Raw genomic sequence first — 25900 nt, 5'->3', positions numbered from 1 at the left:
AAAGGATCCTACAAAGGTCAAGTGAAGCGGTTATGTTACTGCAATTTAATAGTGAGTCAGATGTTATAGGCGGTTGAATCATTTTTTCGTTGATGGGTCTGAAGGTTTTTATGGTAGTATAGAAGTTTTATGTGAAATATTTTGAAGCGTGTCTTTCTGGCTATACAATATAAAATGTTGCAGTTCTTACTTTATACGAGGCTTTAAATATTTTTAAGCATATCTTTCCAACTTAAAATATAAATGTTCAGATGTCGATTTTTGGCTCGGGGGAGCATATGCTCCCTAATGAAAGTAAAATCAAAATAAATAGTAAATAAATTTGAAAATTCTGAACTTTTTTGTAGATGTTCATATTAGTGTAGCAAGTGTGCTTGACAATTTTATGCCATATGGGATAGCAGTGCTCATCTGAAGAAAACAAAATTAAGTATAACATTTGGTGTTTGACTTTTTTTTTGCACAGGTCGAAATGCTTATGTTTTCCCCCTGGAAATTTGCATGTACCATTTGGGTGTGACAATGATCGCATCTATTTTTTTCAAATTATTTTGACATTTGTAAAATCCATTTTTGGCACACAGGAGCATGTGCTCCCTAGAGCCAAAATGGATTTCCGAATGTTCCGCTCTTAGTTTATACAAGGTTTTCTCAATATGCTTAGAAGTTTGATGCGGGGCAAACCTTAGTCAGCTTAGTGGTGGGATCTTCACCAATTGGATGGGGATTTGAGGAGAAAACACAAGAGAATGTAGAACTAGAGGGGAAAAGCACTAGGAAAGACCCAAGGAAACTACGAACTTGCGTAACATTAGTGGATTGAGGCCAACTTTTAGTCGCGTCGAGTTTAGACTCATTGTCTTCAGTGCCATTTGAGGAAACAACGGATCCTAAGAAAATGAGTTGAGTTGTGCAAAATGTGCATTTTCAAGATTATCACAAAGTTTCTTATTTCTTAGCACCTCAAGAACTTAGGCAACATGCATAGGATGATCATTAGTAGACTTGCTATATTGCAAGATGCCATCAAAGTACACAACAACTAATTTTCTTGTAAGGTGTCTGAGCACATGATTCATGAGACACATGAAAGTGTGCATCAAGCAAACCCCAAAAGCCCAAATTGGTTTTCAAAGTCATTTTCCATTCATCGCCAAATTGCATATGGACCACTCTTCAACTCAATCTTGAAGAAACTAGTGTCACCACTATGGTCATCTATGTCACATCATAGGGTATTGGACCCATCCGAATATGTTTCCTTGGTTTCCTAGTCTTGTTAGTTTGGATTCTGTTTAAGGTCTTCCCTTTCTGTTTAGGCCTTTCCTTGTTAGTGGAGTCAGTTCAAGTCTTCCCTAAATTACTGCCAAGCTGCCTTATAAAGCAAAGGCAGTTCACATGTAATCAGGCATCAAAGCAATAAACAAAGAAAATGGGATGTTTACCTCCAGAACCAATTTATTCCCCAGCCGCCACGACGCCCAAGCCTAACCCCCCCCCCCTCGCGTTCCTACCACCCACGACTGTTAGAATAATTCAAACATGTGCTAGTTATGATTAGGTAAGTTTAGGTATACGTGCTTTGATTGGCTTGCATGCCATCTTGCAGCACATATGTATGGAGTCCAATTAGGATTAGTAGTTGATCAGCGTTGTCGGTGATTAGATTAGGGAAGCAAAGTTGTGTATGTACGAGTACTAGTTCAGGTAGGCTTTAAGTTAGAGTCCGTGTACGTCTAGGTTATTTGTGTTATCAAAGCAACTTGTATTACTATGGTGCCAAAGACCAGCATATATACATGTACAAGAGAATGCCAGAAGGCTAGAATACAAAAGGCCGAAGGCCACATAAATATAACTCTTAACAACCCCCCTCAAACTCATGATGGATTCACAACACTGAGTTTGGAGAGGTGAAATCCATGTTGTGCTCTAGTCTGGGCCTTCGTGAAGAAACCCGCTAGTTGTAACTCAGAAGGCACATCCTGTCCTGCACAGCAGCTCGCACATAAAAAGCATCAACACCAATATGCTTGGTAAGCTCATGCTTCACAGGGCCCCGCGCAATACTGATAGCACCTGTACTGTCGGACAAGAGGGTGGTAGGTGCATGAACAAAAACACCAAAATCCTCCAGTAACCATCGTAACCAAGTCACCTCTGTCGTCAGAAGCGCCATAGCTCGCAACTCGGCCTCTGCACTCGAACGGGAAACTGCAGTCTATTTCTTCGTCTTCCAGGCAATGAGAGAACCACCAAGAAAAACACAGTAAGCAGAAAGTGAATGGCGATCCGAAGGATCTCTAGACCACGTAGCATCCGAATAGGCCTGGAGCTGTAACGAACTGGAACGGGGGAAAAGAGATGATGAGAGATCGTGCCACGAAGATATCGTAGAACACGAAGAAGGTGACTAGTGAACTGAAGTGGGAGCAGAAACAAACTGACTTAGAATATGGACAGGATAGGAGATATCAGGACGAGTGACAGCAAGATAGACAAGACTCCCAACAAGACGACGATAACGAGTCGGATCAGACAGGGGCTCACCATCAGAAGCGCGAAGGTGAAGATTGAGCTCCATAGGAGTCTCAACAGGGCGCTCATCACTAAGAGCCGCACGAGCAAGAAGATCCTGGATATACTTTTCTTGGGAAATAAAAAAAGCCATCAGAGTTGGAGGAAACTTCAATCCCGAGAAAGTAACGAAGAGGACCAAGACCAAACATAAGGAACTGCTCACTAAGACGGGCCTTGACAAAGGCAATGTACTCAGAATCGTCGCCAGTGATGATCATGTCATCAACATATAAAAGAAGAAGAGTGCGGCCACGAGCAAAAAGGTGGACAAACAACGCTCGGGGGCCTTGCTTAAGGCCATAGAGAGAGCGACGAAGACGACAAACCATACCATCAGAAACTGAATACCGAGGTGGTGGCTGCATATAAACCTCCTCACGCAACTCACCATTAAGAAAGGCATTCTTAACATCAAGCTGAGAGACGGACCAGTGGCGAACAGAGGCCATAGCGAGAAGTGTGCGGACAGTGGTCATATGGGCCACATGAGCAAAAGTTTCATCATAACCATGTCCATGCTCCTGCTGAAAGCCACGAGCCACAAGACGAGCTTTATAACGCTCAAGAGAACCATCAGAGCGAGTCTTGATCTTATAGACCCACTTACAAGTGATGAGACGAACACGGGGAGGAAGAGAAACCAGATCCCATGTGCCGTTGCGCTCAAGGGCGGCAATCTCCTCTGCCATTGCAAACTGCCATTCAGGGTGAACAACAACATCTCGATTAGAAGTCGGCTCAAGAGCGATCGAAAGACCATAGTGAGAAGGAGAATATCGGTCAGGGGGCGGACAAGGCCGAGAACGGAGACCATAACTCGACTGAGAGGAGGACGACACACCAAAAGTAGAGGTCACATCAGTAGACTTATCCACAACACGTGGACGATGAGTATAATGGAAAGGAAAGGAGGGAAGATGTGGAATCACTGAAGGTGGAGACGGGGAATGTATCGGTGAAGAAGGTGGATAAGAGGAAGGTATCGGTGATGAAGGTGGAGAGTCATGTGATGAGGGAGGAGAAGAAACCGTAGGAGAGTACGACGTCGGATCTGCAGCAGCAGGACGAGGAGTGGGAATACTGGGCACAGAGGGAGGTGTATTCGGAAACATAAGAAAAAAATGTTCTCCGTGGAAAAGGCCGAGGAGGATGGACGCGGGTAGAAGGGACGAGACTCATCAAAAGTCACATCCCGGGAAATACGCATCCGGTGACCGACAGGATCCCAACATCGATAGCCCTTATGCTCATCACTGTATCTGAGAAAGACACACTCGACAGAGTGAGCGGTCAGTTTGGTGTGCTCACGAGGGGCAAGCAAAACATAGCAAACAAACGAAGCACCGAATAATCAGGAGAACGGGACGCTCAAGAGGAATGCCACCCTGTGGAGCAACAGATGGCTGAATGTTAATGAGATAGGTTGATGTAGGGCGGAACCCTAGGGCCGATCTTTCATGTTTGGAGAGGATCCCTACGAGGAACACGAAGGACACACGGAGGAAAACGAGGGAAATCACAGGGAAAATGCAAGAGAAAACACTCAATCAACACGAATATGATCACACATGTGCTAGATCATCGAGGCACAAAGTAACACGAGATCCAAAGTCAACAAAGGACGATACAAGGGTAACCGTTCTTCTCCGTGAGGTCTTTGATTGTCTTCTCCGGATGGAGGTCTTGAATCCGGGTGGATCTTCTCCGAAGAGGTGCAGTCCCTCACGAGGAGTAGATCCGTGCGGATGAGCAATGCTCTATCTCAAATGAGATAAACCAATGCTACCCTAGCTAGGAGGTGGGAGAAGTCTATTTATAGTCATAGTGCAAATGAGGGGCGAAGTGAAGGGGTACAAGGGCATAGGCCCGCAGCTGGACGCAGCCAGGGTCCGGACGTCCGTGGGGCGCCGGTCGTCCGGAGGCTTGCGGGGTCCCGGACGTCCGGGGTTCCTCGGATGTCCGTAGATTTCGTTCTGTGGTCGCTGGCACGGACGTCCGGACTTCCTCGGATTTCCGTGATTTTGGTTCTGTTGGCAGGTGCACGGTCGTCCGGAAGGGCTCGGTCGTCCAGAGCCTGGGAGTGGCCGGTCGTCCGGGGCCTGTAGCTTTGGCTGGCTTCTCTTTCCTTGGCTGTAGCGTCCTCCAGGGGTCGGACGTCCGGGCCAGGCCCGTCGTCCGGGTCCTATAGCTTCCAAAGCAACTCTTCTTCTTGATCTTCACGCTTGGTGTCCTCGCCGCCTTGGCCATTGCATGTAGCTGTTCCGTGGCTCTCCTCCAAGCACCTGATCACACACAGAGTTTCCGCATGAGGTAGTAGCCATGTCTCGTGAGTAGAAAGAGGAAGTTCAGAGAGGAGCGAGTTCACCTTATCTTCGATAGCCTTTGCTCGAGCTCTTGTCATGGGTCCAAGTGGTGTCGAGGGAGATGTAGGTACGTCCATGGGGATGAGCGAGGGATGCTCCGCATCATCTCCCCCCTGGGAAAGATCCGACCTCGGATCGAAAGTGCCATCACCATGGTATGGCGAGAGGTCCTTGACGTTGAAGATGTCGCTCACGTTGTACTCATCTCGTGGGAGGTCGATCTTGTAGGCATTGTTGTAGCGTGCTAGCACCTTGAAGGGTCCATCGGCTCGAGGTAGAAGTTTGGACTTGCGTTCGTTGGGGAAGCGGTCCTTGCGAAGGTGTAGCCACACGAGATCGCCAATATTGAAGATCATGGGTTGCTTGTGGACGTTGAGCTTGGACGCTAGTCGTTGTACTTGGCGCTTGATAGTGTGCCTTGTATCTTCGTGCATCTTCTTGAGGTAGCTTGCTCGTGCACTCTCGTCGAGGTTGGTGCGCTCTTGTAGAGGAAGAGGTAGAATGTCTAATGGGGACTACGGGTTGAAGCCGTAGACGACCTCGAAGGGGGACTTGCCGGTAGTCGAATGTCTTGCACGGTTGTAGGCGTACTCGGCGATGGGTAGACACTCCTCCCACTCCTTGATGTTCCTCTTGATCAACACGCGAAGTAGAGTGGAGAGCGTTCGGTTCGTCACCTTCGTTTGGCCGTCGGTTTGGGGATGGTATGCCGACGAGAACAAGAGCTTGATTTCGAGCTTGGCGCATAGCGTCTTCCAAAAGTAACTCAAGAACTTGACGTCGCGGTCGGAGACGATTGGCTTTGGCACTCCATGGAGGCGCAAGGTTTCCCTACAAAAGAGATTTGCAACATGTGAAGCATCGTCTATCTTGTTGCAAGGAATGAAATGTGCCATCTTAGAAAATCGGTCCACAACAACAAACACGGAATCCTTGCCATTTTGAGTTCTAGGCAAACCAAGTACAAAATCCATGCTAATGTCTTCCCAAGGCTGATAAGGAATAGGAAGGGGCATGTAAAGACCATGGGATTGAGCTTTAGACTTAGCTTTACGACATGTAGAGCATCGGTTGGTGAAGCGTGAGACGTCGCGGAACATCTTGGGCCAAAAGTAGTTCTTGGAGAGCGTGGCGAATGTCTTGTCGCGTCCAAAGTGTCCCATGAGTTCGCCTCCATGAGCCTCTTGCAAAAGGAGCAAACGAAGAGAAGACTCGGAATGCAAAGTTTGTTAGCTCTCATAAGATAATCATCCTTGATGTAATATCGTTCCCAATATGTATGCGTCAAACACTTAGCATAAGGAGTAGCAAAAGAAATATCATTCGCATACAAGTCTTTTATGTGCTCAAAGCCAATAACATTCAACTCAAGTTTAGTGACAAGCGTGCATATGCGTGAAAGGGCATCCGCAACTACATTTTCCTTACCCTTGATGTACTTGATCACATAGGGGAAAGACTCAATAAATTCACTCCATTTGGCATGATGCTTGTTCAACTTAGTTTGGCCTTTTAAGTACTTAAGCGTTTCATGATCGGTATGTATGACAAACTCATGAGGTCTAAGGTAATGCTCCCAAACATGTAGCACACGCACTAAAGCATACAATTCTTTGTCATATGTGGGATAATTAAGTTGAGCACCAGAGAGTTTTTCACTAAAATATGCAATAGCTCGTTTTTCTTGCATCAAAACACCGCCAATTCCGGTATCACTTGCATCGCAATGAACCTCAAAAGTTTTGTCAAAGTTGGGCAAAGCGAGAATCGGAGCATGAGTAAGCAAAGACTTGAGCTCATTAAAAATGGTAGATTGCAAAGATCCCCAAACAAAAGGAGCATTCTTCTTACTCAAGGCATGCAAAGGAGCGGCAATAGTGCTAAAATCTTTCACAAAGCGACGATAAAAACCCGCAAGGCCAAGAAAGCTACGCACTTGTTGCAAATTGGTGGGTTGGGCCAAGTTTTAAGTGCTTCAATTTTAGATTCATCAACATGAACACCCTTGGAAGAGACAACGAAACCCAAGAAGACGAGCTTGTCAACACCAAACGTGCACTTTTTCATGTTGGCATAAAGGCGTTCCTTGCGAAGAGTTTGCAAAACAGCCCTAACATGCTTTAGATGCTCTTTCATGGATTTGCTAAACACAAGAATATCATCAAAGTAAACCACAACAAACACTCCAATATAAGGTCGAAGCACAAAATGCATAAGACGCATGAAAGTACAGGGAGCTTCCGACAAACCCATAGGCATAACCAACCATTCGTACAATCCAAATTTGGTTTTGAAAGCGGTTTTCCACTCATCACCTTCTTGTATGCGGATTTGATAATAGCCACTTTTGAGATCAATTTTTGAGAAAATGGTGGCACCGCTAAGTTCATCAAGCATATCGTCTAAGCAAGGAATGGGATGCCTATAACGAACGGTAATAGCAATGATAGGTCTATAATCCGAGCACATGCAAAAATTACCGTCTTGCTTGGGCACAAGTATAACGGGAACGGCACAAGGGCTTAAGCTTTCACGTACATGTCCATTGTCGATGAGTTGTTGTACTTGTCGTTGGATCTCTTTAGTTTCTTCGGGGTTGACGTAGTATGGAACTTTGTTTGGAAGAGGTGCTTCGGGGATGAGGTCGATTCGGTGTTCAATGCCTCGTAGAGGAGGTAGACCCGGAGGTAGCTCATCGGGGAAAACATCTTTGAATTCCTGCAAAAGAGATTGAAACACTAAAGGTAGATTGTGAGTGGTGTTAGTTTTTGGTTCCCCGTCCTTGCACACAAGGACAAAGTGCATAACGCTTGATGGGTTCTCACACACTTCTTTCATCTCACTTTTGGTGGCAAATATGACTAAGTTTTTCTTGTCGCTCATCGTGGAGGCACTCGGTTTTGGCTTGTGGCTCTCACTCTCTTTTGGGTGGATCACTTTCTCACTCTTCTCTCCACGATGGGTGGCTTGCTTGTCGGCTATCACTTGACTAGGAGACATAAGTCGTAGCACATACTCCTTCCCTTTCATCTTGAAGCTATAGTGATTGGTACGCCCATTGTGGATGACGCCGCGGTCGAATTGCCATGGTCGACCAAGAAGGAGGTGGCAAACGGACATCGGGACGACATCACACTCCAAAGTGTCCTTATATGCGCCAATCTTGAAGGAGACTTGGACCGTATGCTCAACCTTTATAGTGCCGGAATCGCTTAGCCATTGGACCTTGTATGGGTGCGGGTGCTTCATCTTGACCAATTGTAGCTTGGAGCATAGTTCTTCACTTGCCAAGTCGTGGCAACTACCTCCATCGATGATGACCTTGATGGACCTTCCATTGATGCCGGCCTTAGTGTGGAAGATGTGGCATCGTTGGTCTTCTTGTTGATGTTGAAGAGTCAAGACTTTGGAGACAACGAGAGCGGGGCTCGAATCCTCATCACAAAAGACTTGATCATCTTCGTCCTCGTTCACGCGCCGGTGCATGGCCACTTGCTCAAGGGCTTCCATCTCCTCGTCACTCATGAAGTCATAGGTTCCGTCGTCGTTGAGGATCATGGTGCGCTTGTTGGTGCATTGGAAGGACTTGTGGCCTCGGCCGCCGCAAGTGAAACACTTGAAGGAGCTTGTCTTGACGGTCTCATCGGTTGGAGTAGATGATGAAGCGCGCGGCTTGTAGTTGCTTGTAGTAGGAGGAAGACGACTTGAGCTTGTCGAAGTTTTCTTGTAACTTGACTTGTCGTCGTTGCTTGTAGATGGCTTGGGTGAGGTAGAAGTTGGAGGGGTCGTTGAAGCTTGGGCATTGGAGAAGCCGTAGGTCTTAGACGAGTACTTGGCGTACTTGAAGTCATCTTGCACTTGGCGTTCCGCTTTGGTAGCTTGATGCACGAGCTCAATGAGGTTGGAGTAGGGTTGGAAGTCGGCAATCTTCTTGATGGGATGATTGAGGCCATGCAAGAAGCGTGCCATAGTTTGCTCATCATCTTCCGTGACATTGGCTCGAATCATGGCCATCCCCATTTCCTTGTAGTATTCTTCAACACTCTTTTTTCCTTGCTTGAGGAGTTGGAGCTTCTTGAAGAGATCGCGGTTGTAGTAGGTGGGCACAAAACGTGCTCGCATGACATCTTTCATTTGAGCCCAAGTGGTGATTGGTGGTTCACCTCTTGCTTCTTGGCGCTCAAGGACTTGTTCTCACCATATGAGCACATAGTCTTGGAACTCAAGGGATGCCATAGCGATCTTCTTCTCTTTCTCATAGTTGTGCAAACGAAAGATTTTGTCGACCTTCAATGCCCATGAGAGGTACTCTTCGGGATCATTGCTTCCATTGAACTTGGGCATGGTGAATTTTAGCTTGCCATAGCGTTGCTCTTCATTGTGTTGTTGGCGATGGTGATGATGACGCCCTTGACGTGGCGGATAATCATCGTCATGTTGCTCTTGGCGTGGAGGAAGTCCATGATCAACTAGCTCTTGTTGAACTTGAGGTTGAGGTGGAGCTTGTCGAGCTTGTGGAGGAGCTTGAGGAACTTGACGTTGCACGCACGGTTGGTAGTTTCGCTCTTGGATTTCTTCTCGAAGTGCTTCCTCTTGATTGCGCCGATCTCGATTGCGGTTGGCGATGGCTCGACTTGATTCTTGAAGGGCACGTTGCGCCTCAAGAGCTTGTGCTTCACGTTGTTGTTGTTGAAGACGTTGAGCCTCGGCGTCTTGTTCCTCTTGATGTAGACGTGCTCGTTCTTCCTCTTGGTGCCGTTGACGTTGTCGTTCTTGAGCTTGAGCAAAAGCAACTTGGTGTGGTTGAGGACGAAGTACTTGCTCGTCGACTTGCTCTTGTGAATGCTCGTCGTGTAGAGGATTGCGAGATGCATGACGGTCTTGACGCGCGGCTCGTCGAAGAGTGTTCGATGTCGGTGTACTTGAGCCGGAGAAGGTGTCGTCGGAGTGTCGACTTGAGCGGCTCCGTCTTGAGTACGAAGAAGTTGAAGGAGGACGGTTCACCAACAAGGCGTGGATCTCGTCCATTCTTGCATCGTTCTCTTGCTTGTGAGCGTCGAGCTTGTTGTCGAAGTAGTCTTTTGTACGTTGCTCGGAGAGTCGCAAGTCGGTGGCGAGGTTGTCAATGCGGTCAGTCATCGCTTGTTGCTCTTGATGCAACGCTCGTTGTGCACCAAAGAGGTGGCTCTTGGTGACGAATGATGACATGTCGTCATCTTGCTCGATGAAGAGTGGGTTGGTAGAAGTACTTGGCCTATCCATCATTTCAAGCAAAAATGTGAGTGGGAGAAGGAGAAGAACTTATACCAAATGTACCTTGACCGATGTTGACGATGAATCAAGATCACTCAAATGCGGACAATGAAATAGCACAATTGGTACCAATTCTTGTCGGTTCTCACACCTACACAAGTAAAAGCTTATGGTGGAGCTTGGTTAGGATGGTGGCACAAAATTTCATGCAATTGTAAGTGAGCTTCAATAATGTTGGAAAAGATTCACAAATTTGCAAATGCAACAAGTAGACCAAGCAAGTAAAGGTACACGGAAACACACACGCAAATAGATAAGTGGGATTGTGCAAACCAAAAATGAGCCAAAATGTGGAATCCACGAAAATGCTCTTGTTGCACAATACACAAGAGGTGCTAGCACGATTGCACAATAGGCGGATACGTAACTTGTGCACAACCTACTAGGCAAAAATGCAACGACCTCTATCCCTAGTATGCTATATGTATGGTATTTCGGTGCTATGATCTAAGATGATCGGATATGACAATCTTAATGTAGTATGATGCTATGGTTCTTGCTTATAAGCTCTTTGCTTATCTTTCCTCTTTGCTTAAAAGCTTGGTTGGCTCTTTCACTTTTGAGCTCTTTTCTCATGCAAAACTTCACGAACCAAGATAGCAATTGTGTATGCGATGACAACCTTGTGACACAAAAGAGGATGCCAAGATATGCACCACTATGGTATGGTATGTATTCTATGGAGGATGAACACTAATGTGCACAAGTCACGATGCCTGCAATACTCAATGGCTAGTCTTGATGGGTAAGCTATGCAAATGTAAGGCCATGTGGTTATCAATGCAATTGCAAGGTATGACAAAGATGTCGTCGAGGTTACCGTCCTTGGCGATGATGATTCCCTTGCGAAGATGAGTGGTGGTGATGATGATGTTGAACCGTACCTATATAGCCGAAACACAATAGGACACGGGAACCACAACTCAAAATCTCAAAGATCAAAACGTTTCAAAATCGTCATAGGGGGGATTGGGTGATGATGGTGGTGTATGTGGGCAGCTGTGGTGGTATGATGGTTTGGAAGATGTGGTGGAAAGTGGGGAAGTGGTGGTGGCCGAACTGGAAACTTTCAGCTTCGTCAGGTTTTCTCGGACGTTCGGGTGGTCACGGTCGTCCGGTCGTCGGACGTCCGGCAGGGTCCGGTCGCCCGGGTCCTGGGCGAAAATCGGGCACGGGATGAACTGCACGATTTTGGGGTGGAGGGGAGTAGTGATGTCGAATTGGAGTGTATTTGTGGATGGAAAAGGGTGGGGGTGGGGTGGGGAAAGCTAGATCCACACGTGGCAACACAAATCCATGGATCAAATCCAACAAAATTTCAACTCACCAACAAATCACAAAAAAATTTTGGGGCTATTTTTGGTGGGGATTTTCGGATTTAGGACGAAAACAACAAAATCAAGCTAGAAAACACGGGGTAGGGGCTCCAAAAACGTGATCAACGTGGCTCATGATACCAAGATGATGTAGGGCGGAACCCTAGGGGCCGATCTTTCACGTTTGGAGAGGATCCCTACGAGGAACACGAAGGACACACGGAGGAAAACGAGGGAAATCACGGGGAAAACGCAAGAGAAAACACTCAACCAACACGAATATGATCACACATGTGCTAGATCATCGAGGCACAAAGTAACACGAGATCCAAAGTCAACAAAGGACGATACAAGGGTAACCGTTCTTCGCCGGGAGGAGGTCTTGATTGTCCTCTCCGGATGGAGGTCTTGAATCCGGGTGGATCTTCTCCGAAGAGGTGCGGTCCCTCACGAGTAGATCCGTGCGGATGAGCAATGCTCTATCTCAAATGAGCTAAACCAATGCTACCCTAGCTAGGAGGTGGGAGAAGTCTATTTATAGTCATAGTGCAAATGAGGGGCGAAGTGAAGGGGCGAAGTGAAGGGGTACAAGGGCATCAGCCCGCAGCTGGACGCAGCCAGGGTCCGGACGTCCGTGGGGCGCCGGTCGTCCGGAGGCTCGCGAGGTCCCGGACGTCCGGGGTTCCTCGGATGTCCGTAGATTTCGTTCTGTGGTCGCTGGCACGGACGTTTGGACTTCCTCGGATTTCTGTGATTTTGGTTCTGTTGGCAGGTGCACGGTCGTCCGGAAGGGCTCGGTCGTCCGGAGCCTGGGAGTGGCCGGTCGTCCGGGCTGGGCCGGTCGTCCGGGGCTTGTAGCTCTGGCTGGCTTCTCTTTCCTTGGCTGTAGCGTCCTCCAGGGGTCGAACGTCTGGGCCAGGCCCGTCGTCCGGGTCCTGTAGCTTCCAAAGCAACTCTTCTTCTTGATCTTCACACTTGGTGTCCTCGCCGTCTTGGCCATTGCATGTAGCTGTTCCGTGGCTCTCCTCCAAGCACCTGATCACACACAGAGTTTCCGCATGAGGTAGTAGCCATGTCTCTTGAGTAGAAAGAGGAAGTCCGGACAGGAGCGAGTTCACCTTATCTTCGATAGCCTTTGCTCGAGCTCTTGTCATGGGTCCAAGTGGTGTCGAGGGAGATGTAGGTACGTCCATGGGGATGAGCGAGGGATGCTCTGCATCATAGGTGGAAGTGGTAACAGCCTCAGCCCAGAAGTGAGGCGGAAGAGAGGCCGCGATCATCATCGCACGCGCCGTCTCAAGAAGGTGACGATGCTTGCGCTTAGCAACACCATTCTAAGCATGAGCACCAGGGCAAGAGAACTAAGAATGAGTACCCTGCTCAGCAAGGAGACCTCGCAGCGCATGGGAGATATACTCACCAGCTGAATCTGCGCGAAAAACACGAATTGGAGTGGAAAACTGTGTATGAACCATGGCAGCAAATTTTTTGTATATAGATAACACCTCACTACGAGAAGACATGAAATAAACCCAAGTGTACCGAGAAAAATCATCTATAAAGATAATATAGTAGTGATGACCCCCTTTCGAAGCAAAAGGGAGCCGAACCCCAAACATCAGAGTGAATGAGATCAAAAGGGCGCTCGGACACTGGCTCACTGTGAGGATAAGGTAGTTGAATCTGCTTACCAAGCCTACAACCCAGACAATCCAACGAAGCATTACCGGAGACAGACCCTAGAACACCGCGATGAATCAAGGATGAGAGACGAGAACCACATAAATGGCCAAGACGATGATGCCACTGCTTAAAAGAGCTGGTAGATGCAACAACAGGGGTTGCAAGACTGGTGGCGTTGGCAGGGGAGGGAAGACGAAGCCAGTCAAGCTCCCAAAGACCATCGGAGCGTTGAGGGCCAGCACCAAGCAGAGCGCCCGTGCGACGATCCTGAACAGAACACGAATCAAAATCTCGAGTGACCCTACAACTAGAGTCAACAATCTGACCACCAGATATGAGTTGCATGGTAAGTCGAGGAACATGAGCAACAGAGGGAACATGAAATGAAGAAGTGCTAAGCGTGCCTTGACTAGCTACAGGGAGAGGGTGCCATCAGCAGTAAGAACACGAATAGGAGACTCGATAGGTCGAACAGAGGTCAAAGTGGAAGAATCGTAAGTCATATGAAAAGATGCTCCAGTATCAAGAATCCATGGGGATGTACCTGAATGAGTAGAAGGTGGTTTCTCATTGCCATAAGAGTCCGTCAGGGAAACTGCAGAACCTGTCGGTGAAGACTCCCAAGCAGCAAGCAAGCATTGCAGCTGCGCAATCTCACGCACAGACAAGGACATGGCGGAAGAAGTCGATGTAGAAACTCCCGCCGATGATGAGCATTTGCCACCACCCATGGAAACCGCATGTAGAGTTGACCGAGAGTAGCAAGTCGACGTAGATCCGCATGTGGAAGCCACTGGGGGAGTCGGCGTGGAGCGGTCACCGCTGCGCGTGAAAGCCGCGAGAGGAGTCGACGTAGAGCGGCCACCACCGCGCGTGGAAGCCGCGAGAGGAGTCGGCGTAGAACGGCCACCACCGCGCGCGGAAGCCGCGAAAGGAGTCGACGTAGAGCGGCCACCGCCGTGTGTAGACGTCGAGAGTGGAGCTGCGGTAGAGCGGCCAGCACAACCTGACGTTGTAGGTGACGACATCACAGGTGGACAAGCACCAAGCACCGAAGAAAGACGCATGTGGGATACAGGATCAGTGTAGGGTACACCATCCAAAATCAGCGGGCAAGCATGAGAGGAAATCCTGCCCGACAACATTGACATTCCTTTTTTTTAACAACCGGTCAACTGAGACAGGGCAGCCTATCAGCGCTAACAGATTGCAGCCAACCGCCCCAGCCAAGCACTCGATGGAGGCAACCGGCAGCTAGCGCTCGAGGAATCGGGCCGGCGGCGTTTTCTCTCTCCTTTTTTTTGATGAAGGGAAATCCCGATCTGATCACGAAACGACAGCAGTTCCAACTCCCACGACCAACACACCACGCGAGCACTTGAAAGTTAGCAGCAGGCCGAGAGAGCAGGACCGGACGGGCGGCCGTCAGCGACAGGTGGCCGGCCGACCACCAGCAGGCGCCGCTGCAGGTGAACGAGCAGTTCCTTGCGTGGAACGGCTCGATGCTGATGGAGGGAAGGACGACAGCAGCCTGGGGAGTCGGCAACGGGAGGTGATTTGAACTTCGGCAGGGCGTCTGAGATCCAATCTGGGCGGCAGCAGAGGTGAGCCGTACGGGGCGGCAGTCAGCAGGACAGCGAAGACGTGGGGAACAAGGAGCAGCTGGAAGAAAGACACGGCAGCCGGAGACAGCCGGAAAGAAAAATCTATCGGGAGAGGAGGACGAGTTGCGGTGTCCGAGAAGACCTAAACCTAGGCTGTGATACCATGTTATGAAAGCAACTTGTATTACTATGGTGCCAAAGACCAGCATATATACATGTACAAGAGAATGCCAGAAGGCTAGAATACAAAAGGCCAAAGGCCACATAAATATAACTCAACAATTTGAGCGTTGGTAGTCTGGCTACGTGCGTTTATATATACATATACATAGGGCTCCAATATTGTATCATGGAAAAGAGTAAAGGAAATAAAGAAAAAAAGGACATGACAAGGGCCCTTGGCTACAAGTTTTTGCGTGGGCGCGTTTGTCATGTTTTTGATGTGATCGATCCTGAGGGCGAAATTCCAACAACGACTATACCCTATGTAATCTAGGTCGTGACAACTTGCTATCGACGTACTGATCCTTGGCCAATCCCCGCAACCATCCTCCATGGCCACCATCGCAGAGACCAACAATCTTTTAGATGAGAAGCTGTCTGCCCACCAGAAAGAACTTCTGGATGAACTGAAGGGCGCTGTCTTCAAGAAATTTGAAGAGGACATTGAAGAAGTTTGGGAGCAAGCAGCAGTCAATCGCCTGGCCATCGAGTGTCTGGAGCAGGGTGACTTCGGCAAGGGCTAGTACATGGAAGAGCATGAAGATGGACACCACAAAATGACCTTCCCACAATGGAAACCTAATTTCACAAGCTGGAGTTCCCAATCTTTGACTGCTTTGAAGACGCAGTTGGTTGTGAAGGCCCGGATGAGATCCATATTCCCTAGACATTGTGACACTAAGCAAGGTGTGAGCAGCTAAATGGAAATGAAATATGCCTAGTTACTTCTTTCCGATGTATTTGAAGGACCAATACCTCACAATTGTCATGGAAATGAGCGGGGTTTGGTTATGAACCTTGTATGAGAGCTCACACACCTAACACAAGGCATATATATGTAGGCAAAAATCAAGCAAAATGAAGTTCAAGATATTGTAAAGATTGGGGATAAACAACAATGAACTGGGATATATGGGCCACGACCCTTTTGTAGGCTAAACAGTATGTTCGATTTGCAATCTTTCTATGAATATTTTTTGGACTCTTTTGTTACCAAGCAGTAGTGCATTAGTTGCCAACCTATTTTGCAACAAGTTACCATGTGACAACTTTACCACCAATACAGTGACAACCTTTTTAAGTGGTCGGACCCTCCCCTGGACCCGGGAGCTACGTGGACCGGGCTGCCCTTTTTACAGTGGCAACTTTATAAATCATTGGGTGGCAGCTTTAAAATCATTGGGCTGCAACTTTCAAATTGAATTTTTTCGCTAAAACATACACGTGATCTAGTATCGAAGCCCTCGTCGTGGAAAACCCAACAGTGAAGACGGATCTCTTCACGGATCGTAAATTAGATTTGTGGTTTGGGAGTTTTTTTTGTTTTGAAATTTCAAGTTTGTGGTCACATGATGACATCATCTGCCTTGTCCTCCTCACATGCATGCAATTGAGAAGGAGATTTTGTGGTCGCGCAGTGCTGTAGGGCTCATGTTTGCTCTCTATTAAAGTCCTTCTCTAAAATCACAATGCATTTGTTTTGTCTTATGCAGATTGACATAGACAGAGATGAATTGCTAAGGCAAAATTCTTGTGCTTACGCACAAGCCTTGAACATCGCAGTTCGTGGACTTCACAGGTGCTTACAATGTTTGACTCTTGTATGCTCCACCCTGGTGTTCCTTTTTAGATTTAATAGAAATGATACTTCAAGCGTGCCACACTTTCCAGCGCTCCTGCTACAAGTTTGATGTATTATTTCGAGCATGGTCCAGTTAATGGTGGGTCGAGTTTGTTTGCCATTTCAAAGTATTTTTTTTTCTAGTTTGAAGAAACGAAAATCATATTTATGTGGGTACAATTATGGTTTGCATCAACGAGTTAGACTAATGTACTTATAAGCTGTGCAAATGGCACACGTTGGTAAGATCTAGATGATTGAAAATATACGGTGGACATTGGTGTGTACATAAAGGAGTAGTGTGTTTCTCGCTATCATCAAAAGAAAAGTTACTGTAGTCATGCGGGCAACTTTGTTTGTAGAAACTAAAACCAGTTGAGATTAACAAGTGAAGAACAGAACAAGAAAGTGGAAAGAGCAAAAGCATGGTAGCAGGCATCTCGTGATGGTCAAGAATGTATGCTCGGTCATTCATTGAAGTGAAATTGTTGAAACGCAGAGATAGAATCTCTGCTAGTGACCATAGCTAAAATTTGTATCATGGGAAAGTGGGCATATTCAACTAATTGTCATTGATAACTATCAGAGGCAGTGTTGATATAATTTGACTAGATCGAACGTGAGAAGGGGTATTACAGTTGAAGTTCCTTGCTACTAATCTAACATATTTGTTACCACTTGTTGGCAATATGTTATAGGTTCTGTTGGTTCTCTTAACAGAAATTTCATGCAAATCTTTTGCATGCTCTCTCCAAGTCCTCTTTTTGTAAATTCGATATGATCTACAGTATAACCAAATATACTTTTATGTTTTCAGAACGGGTGCATTGTTCAGTCATTTGGCGATGTCAATTACATCTGGTCTAATTGATGATGATACGATTTCGGTTCTTTTCGGTATATTCTGGCCACTCCTTGAAAAACTTTCGCAGTCATCTCATATGGAGAACACTAGTTTATCTACTGCTGCTTGTCGTTCTCTTTCTTCGGCCATACATTCTTGTGGTAAGTTCAACTGATCTCTAAAATGCTAAATTTCAAGCTGTATGGTATATAGATCATTATGCTGATCAAGCATTTTGCAGGACAACATTTCCAAATTTTATTACCTAAAATTCTTGAATGCTTATCTATGAATTTCTTGCTGTATCAAAGGCATGACTGCTTCTTAAGAACAGGTAACGGTTGATACTTTATTCACAAGGGGGTTTAGCCTGCAATTTGCACCTACAACTACAAAATTAAACTTAGCTGTCCTGCATAATCCTGTCTTTAGTTAGAGTATCCATGAAGATCAATGGCTACCACTTAGTACTTCCTTATGCCCCTACCTATGTTCTCTTGATTACTTAAACGACTATGCCATGCTCATAGGACTTCATTTTTGACCTACTTTATAGTTTTGCATTGTAAAAGAAATAACGGTGCCATACAATAGACTGATAGAACCCAAGTGTACTTACTACTGCAGCACCTTCTTCCAGTATACTCCCTCCGTTCCAAAATAAGTGTCTCAAGCTTAGTACAACTTTGTACTAGAGTTAGTACAAAGCTGAGACACTTATTTTGGGACGGAGGGAGTATATCGAAAGTCTACTCTACATTGACATTATTGACATTTTCAGCTGCCAACATGATTGAAGAATTTGGCCACAAGGAAGAATACAGTGTTGTATGTGTCAGAACTATTGAAACGTTTAGCTCTGCAGCTTCACTATCAAATTTGAATTCTTCTTACACATGTGATCAAGAACCCGATCTAATTGAAGCCTATGCAAACTTCACATCTGCATTTATCCGCTGCTGTCCAAAGGTTCCATTTTATATTATGTTAAGGTTCTTCGTTCATTATTGTCGCACAATATGGATTGACAGTACGGCACTGATTCTTATGTTGATTGCATGATTAATTAAGGAAGCTGTCGTCACATGACACTAATTCTTCTGTTGATTGCATGATTAATCAAGGAAGCTATTGTCGCATCTCGCTCGCTGCTTGAGCTGTCATTTCAAAAGGCAGCTATATGCTCTACAGCAATGCACCGAGGAGCAGCACTTGCAGCAATTTCATATATGTCATGTGAGTCCCACTTGACCACTTTTTGTATATGGCCTTCTGCTATATATCAGTTGAATGTTCGTATTACTCCCATAGTTCGTTAGATAGGTGTACAATGAGTAAACTTGCCGGTTGCATTCAAAAGAAGAGTGAGAGATACGCAGAATGAGGGAGGGTTGATGCTTTGTGCACAATAAACTAGTGCGTGGGCTGTTGAGTGTCGACTGCTGGTAGAAGAATAAGCTTTACAAGTTAGTTTATTTACTGCGAATGTACGAGTACAAGAGACAAGTAGGGACAGAGAGTGTTTTTGGAATTGTGACCAATGAAGTAGTGCAAGGGACAGACTGCTGGTAGAAGCACAATTGTTTCAAGTTAGTGTTTTTTACTTCAAGTGCATAAATGTACTTCTGTCTAGTTTCTATCCCTCTTGTCTTCTGGATAGCACAGCCAATTTGTATAGCAACAGTAGGGCATCATTTAATCACATTTAGTAAATTTTTCGTAGTACTTTCAACTATGCACAGGATTTTTACGAAGCAAGTTGGTATATCACTTAGAGCTTGGAAAGCACCTTGGGTAGTTTTCTTTTTTTGTGTGAACTTTAAAAATCTATTTGTACTTGCTGAATTATTGGTGTTCAGTGAGGATCATTGACTGATGAAGTCCTTATGACATGCTATTGCTCTTAACATGGCGTAACACTTTTTTTTTGTTGCTAATTCGATCACTTCAAAGTAATATTTGGAAATACACACCTGCAGGTTTTTTTGATGCTAGCCTTACTGATGTGCTGGAATCTCCAGAATGCCCCTCTGATGAATCACGTGGTGCGGTGCTGGTTCAAATTTTGGCACGCTGTGGTGAAGGTCTTATGTCTCACGTATTTTATGCTCTACTTGGTGTATCAGCCTTGTCAAGGGTAGGTAGATTTTGAAGGATACTTTTTCGAGTTGTTTTTTGGCACTACTGGTCCTCATTCAGTTTTTGCTATAACTCACCATTTTGTTATGTGGTGTCAAAACTGGCCATGGTGTTATGCTTGCACCTCAAAGCCTTTCAATAAATTCTGGAATCTGGAGCTTATCTGCATTTTCCTGTGGCATAAGCTAGCATACTGATGCTCTTGCTAAGTCGACTATTAATTCCTTAGCATATTGATGATGCTACTTATAATAACTTGCTTCTGTTCTTCCATTTTAGTACTACAGCCATACTAATGATTTACTACATACTACATATTTCTTAATTTTGCTCTAACCAGAGATATAGGTGATAATAGAAATGTTTCAGAGTATTGAATTTTTTCTTCAACAGGTACATAAATCTGCAACAATGCTGCAGCAGTTGGCGGCATTGTGTAGCCTCTGTGAGAGAACAATGTGGAAGGGGATACTTTGTTGGGATTCCCTTTGTGGGTGGCTGCAGACAACGGTATCATTCCCATGATCACTGTTTTGCTGTAATTATGCTAAGCATGCCTTCATGCTTTTCTCATCTACGTTTTAGTTCCATAACTTCGAAAATATCATATGCTGTAATCTGTGCCATCCGCTTACCGTACATTTGTCTCTTCCAGATTGGAAAGGTTTAGCAGCGCTATTCTTGCAGACTATTTTTCGTAACTGTTTAAACCTGACTAAGGGTGTTCAATACTTGACATCTGATGCAAGGAGAATCTGTCGATGTAGTCGTAGAATGTGGTCATGGTAGTCTAGTCGCATGCTGCAACTTGACACTGAAGATTTTTTGCTACCTTCCTGAGTTCCTGTGTTATATAGAGGCTATATGTGTTGTAATAATACTTCTTACTTGTATATTTGCTGCTGAAGCTTACTTTGTACTCCGTACATCTGTTTCATTTAGCTGAATGTTTTAAAACTTGATCAGGTGAGTTCTTTGTCCTCACAGTACCTAAGGCAAGGGGAAGCCGAGATGATAATTCCATTATGGCTCAAGGTGCTTCAGGATGCCGCCTCGGACTATCTTCACAGCAGGACTGGCGACAATTGCAGAAACCATCCTGGTTACATGCAAGGAAAAGGTGGAAGAACCCTTAAACGCGTAATTCGAGATTTTGCAGAAAGCCATCGAAATGTTCCCACCCCCTATATTGATAGCAGGTGGAGCTGCCATCAACAGTTAAGTTAAATTTGTTGAAGTTTGAATGGTAACCGTTTGGAATAGCTTCCATGAGATAAAGAAGGTCCTTGCTTTGATGTGGAATGCAACAGCTCGCTTTGGTGGCACAGTACAGAATGTTGATCCCTAGGTTTTGTCTCTGTATTATCCTTCTATTAACTTTAAGGATGATATGTGTTATTCAGATGTGATGACTGGGTTAGGAGCTCTGACCTGCGTTCTATACCAATGTAGTGAAGTATGAGAGGTCAATCAAGAATGGTCGTCCCGTTGACCGTTCTTTAAGTTTCAGAAAATAAAAAAGCAATCCATAGCCTCATGCAACCTAGTGCTGATGAGCAGCTACGGCAACAATTATGATGAGAAGTTTGAAACAAGAAAGTGAAGAAGGTATATGTGATAGTTGTGCATATTATTCTTTTACAGTTGGGGCGTTTTACCAAACATCTATCTGCATTTTTTACTTCTGATGAACTTACGGTAGGAGGTTGGCATCCATGTGCACATGCATGTGCGTGCATCGCTACACCCAAGATAGTTCTCACAATGTTGATATGTATACCTCGAATTTTGAATTTCAGGGGGCAAAGTGGCATTTAATAAAATCACTATTTGGTTGATTTAAGTAGAAATGACATTTTGAGGAATGCATGATGCGGACATCTCTAGCTGTGCCATCTTCACCTCATGGCGCACCAGGACAGCCTACGATAGGTAAGAGCAGCAAAAGAAAGACTGCACCATCTTCGATTAAAGGGGAGAATACACCATGCAAACAAGATGTTCCGTTGGACTCGGATCGACTATGGGGAGGTCCAAATTTGAAACGTTGGAAAAATCTAGGATTGAGGGAGGGGGAGGTGGGGTATTGGAGGTGGAAAAATATAAGAGCGTTTAGATCACTAAAATAGTAAAGTAGTATAGAATATGTAGGAGTAGGATTGATTAAGAACCAGCAGATGTCGGGATCCCCTAGGGTTTTCTAGTCCTCTCGGCGGTGGCCGTCATGAGCCCCCTTTGTCGACAAGGATGACTAGTGGACTCCCTCTGATCTACAACCACCCTAGGTGGTGTCTCGGGTTGCTGAGATTGGAGGTTTTTTGGGAGACGGACCAAGATTTTGAGTGGAATCTCAAACTCCATGGAAGGATCGGGGTCGAAGGGCCTAGTAGTGGAGGATCCAAGCAAGCTTCTAGAGAGATTGCACTTACAGGATGAAGAGATCGATGAACTAACCTGGGAAGATGAGGTTGATGTGACGGAGGAGAAGCTTAGCAAAATCTTTTGACGAAGAAAAGTTTCAGTCAGAGTGCGCTAATTGGTGACATGCGTGCGCATGGAACCCACTCAGGAGGTAGTGTGGAGGAGGATAAATTCAAACCTCTTTATTACAATTTTACTACCTGGCGGACTGGAACAAGGCCATGCATCAAGGACCATGGGGTTTCAATGGTTGTGCTCTGTTGGCTGAATATGATGGGTTTACAAACCCTGAGAGTCAAGTTGAATCCACTTGAGACATGGTGCCAGATCCAAAAACTCCCCAATGGAGTCTTGAAGAAGAAACCCTTTTTGGAAAACTTGGTGAAACGTATAGGGCAAGAAGTTCATATTACACTCCCTAATGGATTTGTAGGCGAGTTCATCCGAATCGGAGTAAAACTTCATGTTTTGTGGGTTCACGGTGAAGGGTGAGACTGAATTCTACCAAGTTAAATTTGAGAAGTTTCCGATGCTTTTTCACGCCTATGGGAAGATGGGACATTGGCATGAGGAGTGTGGTACGAGAGAACACGACGAATCAAAATTTGGATGGGGTCCCTTTATTCTTGCTCCGAGAAGGGGGCGAGGCGGTGGCCGTGGTGCTAGTGGTGGTCGTTCATCGGGTGCTGGTCGTGGAGATATGAACAGGAGAGGGGTGGGGGTGGACTATCAAGCAGAGGCATGGATGGAAGATTTGGTGAAAGAGCTTGCCAATGGAATTATGAACTTGCAAAGAACCCATCTGATATGGAGGGTATGGACCTGGATGGCTCTGGAAAGGATGGGGACAAGAATGATGGTACATCAATGGTGCCAAGATATATACAGAAAATCAAACTTTGTTGGGCAAAAGGCAAGCTGAGACAGAACAACTGTACCCTCAACCACAGAAACACTTGAAGTGGGTGGGGGTGGCGGTGAATATGTTAGTTAAATTTTAACCTCCGCTTACCGTGGTTGCTGCGGGAAAAGGTGGTGCGAGTACTCCATAGAATGACAAGAATAAGAAGAAGCCAAGGACATAGGAGAACGGTGAGTATTCTTCATCGGAGCAGTTGGGAGACGAATAAAAAAACAAATGATATCGTCGGGCTCGGATGGTGAGGGTTGACCAAGAGCAATGAAAATCCTAAGGTACAAGGGGCCTCACTGGGGTTGCGGCGGTCCGGTTGATGGAGGTAAATCGGACAGATCTCAGGTAGGGAGCCCCGAGCTGGTGATCTTGGATAGATGGTAACATGAAGAAGAAACAACACAATATTTACCCAGGTTTAGGCCCTCTCAAAGAGGGAAAACCCTACGTCCTACTTGTATTGTATTGATTATGGATGGAGAACAGAGTACATGTTGATCTACCTCGAGATTGTATGTGTGAATGAATTTGCCTCTATGGTCTAAACACCTTGGATTATATAGATACCAGGGGTACCTAGGGGTACATCTACGTCGGTTACATCGGGGGGTAAATATGCCGAGGATTACATCATGCCTTAGAGTGTGCGCCAAGTCTTCGGAAGAATCCATCTTGAGTATGCCATGGGGCCTGTCAAACGTGGCCCACTTGATTGATAGTTTGGGAGTCCTCGGCTCAACCCGCGCTTGGGGACCTAACTGCTTAGCACCCACTTATCCAGGACACCATTAGTAGCTCCTGAAACGGTCTTCCAAGGCGAGGACAATCCTGAGATGATTTGTTCTCCTTCATTGGTCTTCGGTCTTGCAAATTGGTTCAACTTCCTCCAATGCAACCATGGTTTTGTGTTCGAGGAGTTATATACCTTGGACTTCCGAGGAGCCCCAAACGAGCTCTTCCCGAGAAGTATTTTTATTATTGTCGGTTCCAAAGACCCTTACCTTGTCTAGTTAGCTTAACGACGAAGTTTTTTTGTTGGTGCAATAATTTGCCTCCTTATGTTTTGGAGATTGTGGACATAAACAATAAGGGACTGATGTGTTTGCTAGTGCACATAGAGTAACATGTCCCTGGAGTCATGGGGAGTTTGGTACAAACTCCGAAGATAATCTCTAGTGTGGCGACGAGGATTATCACTGAAGATTATGCTCTCGAGAGTGACCCCCCAAAAATGAATCAATTGGTTCGGTGCCATCTGAAGGAATTGTATGCAACCGAGAAGTTGAAGACGAAGCATTTATTTCATTCTTCTTCTTTCTCTCTATTGAGTCATAGGACCACCGTACTAGGAAGAGGGGTATAGTGTTCGAAACTTTGATTCTCTGATGCTAAACCCAATCCAATGTGAGTTGAGAGAGAAATATCTTTGTGTTCTGAGCAAGTAGTTGCCAGCAAGAGACTGTGATCTTCTTCACCGCGAGAGACTTGTCTCTGACCGAAGAGTTAGCATTACTTGTTTCTCAAGTAATGTTACCGTTGCATCCAAAATCCGACCGTTGAGAACATGTCGGTTGGCCATTGGCTGGACCGTGTGTCCAAAATGGTCATTTCCCATCAAGGAATGTTGTGGCTATAAATAACCACCCCACATCGGTTTGTCCGGTGGCTACTCCACTTGATTCCGAGAAGATTATTGAGAAACCCTCTCTCAAGAGTGATTTGAGTTTAAAATCCATTGAGAGAAAAACCCCGGAGCCAAAAAATTAGATAGTGGTTTAGAATCACTCGAATCTAAGTCCAGTACGCTCCACCTATTACTCTTGAGAGCTATGAACTGTCTAGATGGTTAGGTGTCAGTTTCTTCAGAGACCAAGATGAATTGTGGTTCTCGAAGAGGAAGTCTGTAAAGGTTCGAAGACCACCTCGAGCATCTACCATGAGTGATCGACATTGGTTGACGAACCAATTGTTGAGGAGAATAGGGCGAAGAGAGTTTATCTTCCGTGTTAAGTCACAACCCCTCCAACCAGACATAGTCCTTTTGCAGAAGGGCGAACTGGTCTACCAAATCCCTTGTCGCCATCGAGCATCGCCGATTATCTCTACACTTGTTTTCATTCGTCTGTGTTGTATGATAAATTTTGATCACATGATTCTCTTAGATGCATGCGGTTAGTTCATGTTTGCTAGTTTTTTTCGCTCCCTGTAATCTATTTTCATTCGCTCTGCTGCTGGTTCCGATAGTTTTGAAGTTTCCATAGAAATTTTAAAACTCCCATTCACTCCCTCTAGTAGACATACTTCGTTCCTACAATTGGTATCAGAGCAAGGTACTCCTTAACTCTGCTCATTTTGGTCAAACAACCTTGGAGTTTAAGTATGTCTTTAGTGAGTTACAAGTCGCACCTCAAGATCCGCATCTTCGATGGGATGGACTACCCGTCCTAGAAGGCGAATATGAAGATCCGTCTCCGAGCAATTGATGATGAGATGTGGAATGTGGTGCAGAATGGGTGCTCAGTTGAAGTGCCTCAAGTTACCACAGACCACGAGAAGAAACTTATCCAGATGGATGCTCAAGCCAAAGATGAAATTGCTGGCCATCTCTCTGGTGCACAATTTCTTTGCTTCGCTAGTGTGAAATTCCAAAGGAATTATGGGACATTCTGGAGAATATCAATGAAGGTGTCTGAACTCAGAAAGAAGCTCACATTGATACCCTTCGTGCAAATTCAGCTGATTCAAGAGAATTAGCAATGAAAGCTGTCAGCAAACCTTTGATCGTCTGAGTGACATTGCTAACGAGCTGAAGGTCTCGGCGCCAAATACATCACTGATCTCGAAGTTGTTCCGATCTCTAGACAGTTCTTTCGACATCCTG

At 45.7% G+C, this 25900-nt stretch overlaps 1 protein-coding gene across 5 annotated transcripts in view; it reads left to right on the top strand.

Moving 5' to 3' along the window:
• Positions 1-21222, top strand: part of LOC123091885 (transportin MOS14) — a 43203-nt gene extending 21981 nt beyond the window's left edge. For 2 of the 5 annotated variants that reach the window (XM_044513505.1, XM_044513503.1), the window contains 8 exons: positions 16575-16660; positions 17520-17707; positions 17788-17880; positions 18328-18515; positions 18671-18782; positions 19526-19683; positions 20079-20195; positions 20652-21222. In XM_044513505.1, the coding sequence (XP_044369440.1) occupies positions 16575-16660; positions 17520-17707; positions 17788-17880; positions 18328-18515; positions 18671-18782; positions 19526-19683; positions 20079-20195; positions 20652-20912 (1203 nt within the window). In that variant the 3' untranslated portion in view covers positions 20913-21222. The remainder of the gene's footprint in view (positions 1-16574; positions 16661-17519; positions 17708-17787; positions 17881-18327; positions 18516-18670; positions 18783-19525; positions 19684-20078; positions 20196-20651) is intronic. The other 3 variants (XM_044513507.1, XM_044513504.1, XM_044513506.1) reach the window with 3 other exon arrangements.
• The last annotated feature ends 4678 nt before the right edge of the window (positions 21223-25900 follow it).

This window comes from Triticum aestivum, chromosome 4B (genome assembly GCF_018294505.1).
Source record: "Triticum aestivum cultivar Chinese Spring chromosome 4B, IWGSC CS RefSeq v2.1, whole genome shotgun sequence".
Taxonomy (NCBI): domain Eukaryota; kingdom Viridiplantae; phylum Streptophyta; class Magnoliopsida; order Poales; family Poaceae; genus Triticum; species Triticum aestivum.
This window is presented reverse-complemented; position numbering and strand designations above follow the sequence as displayed.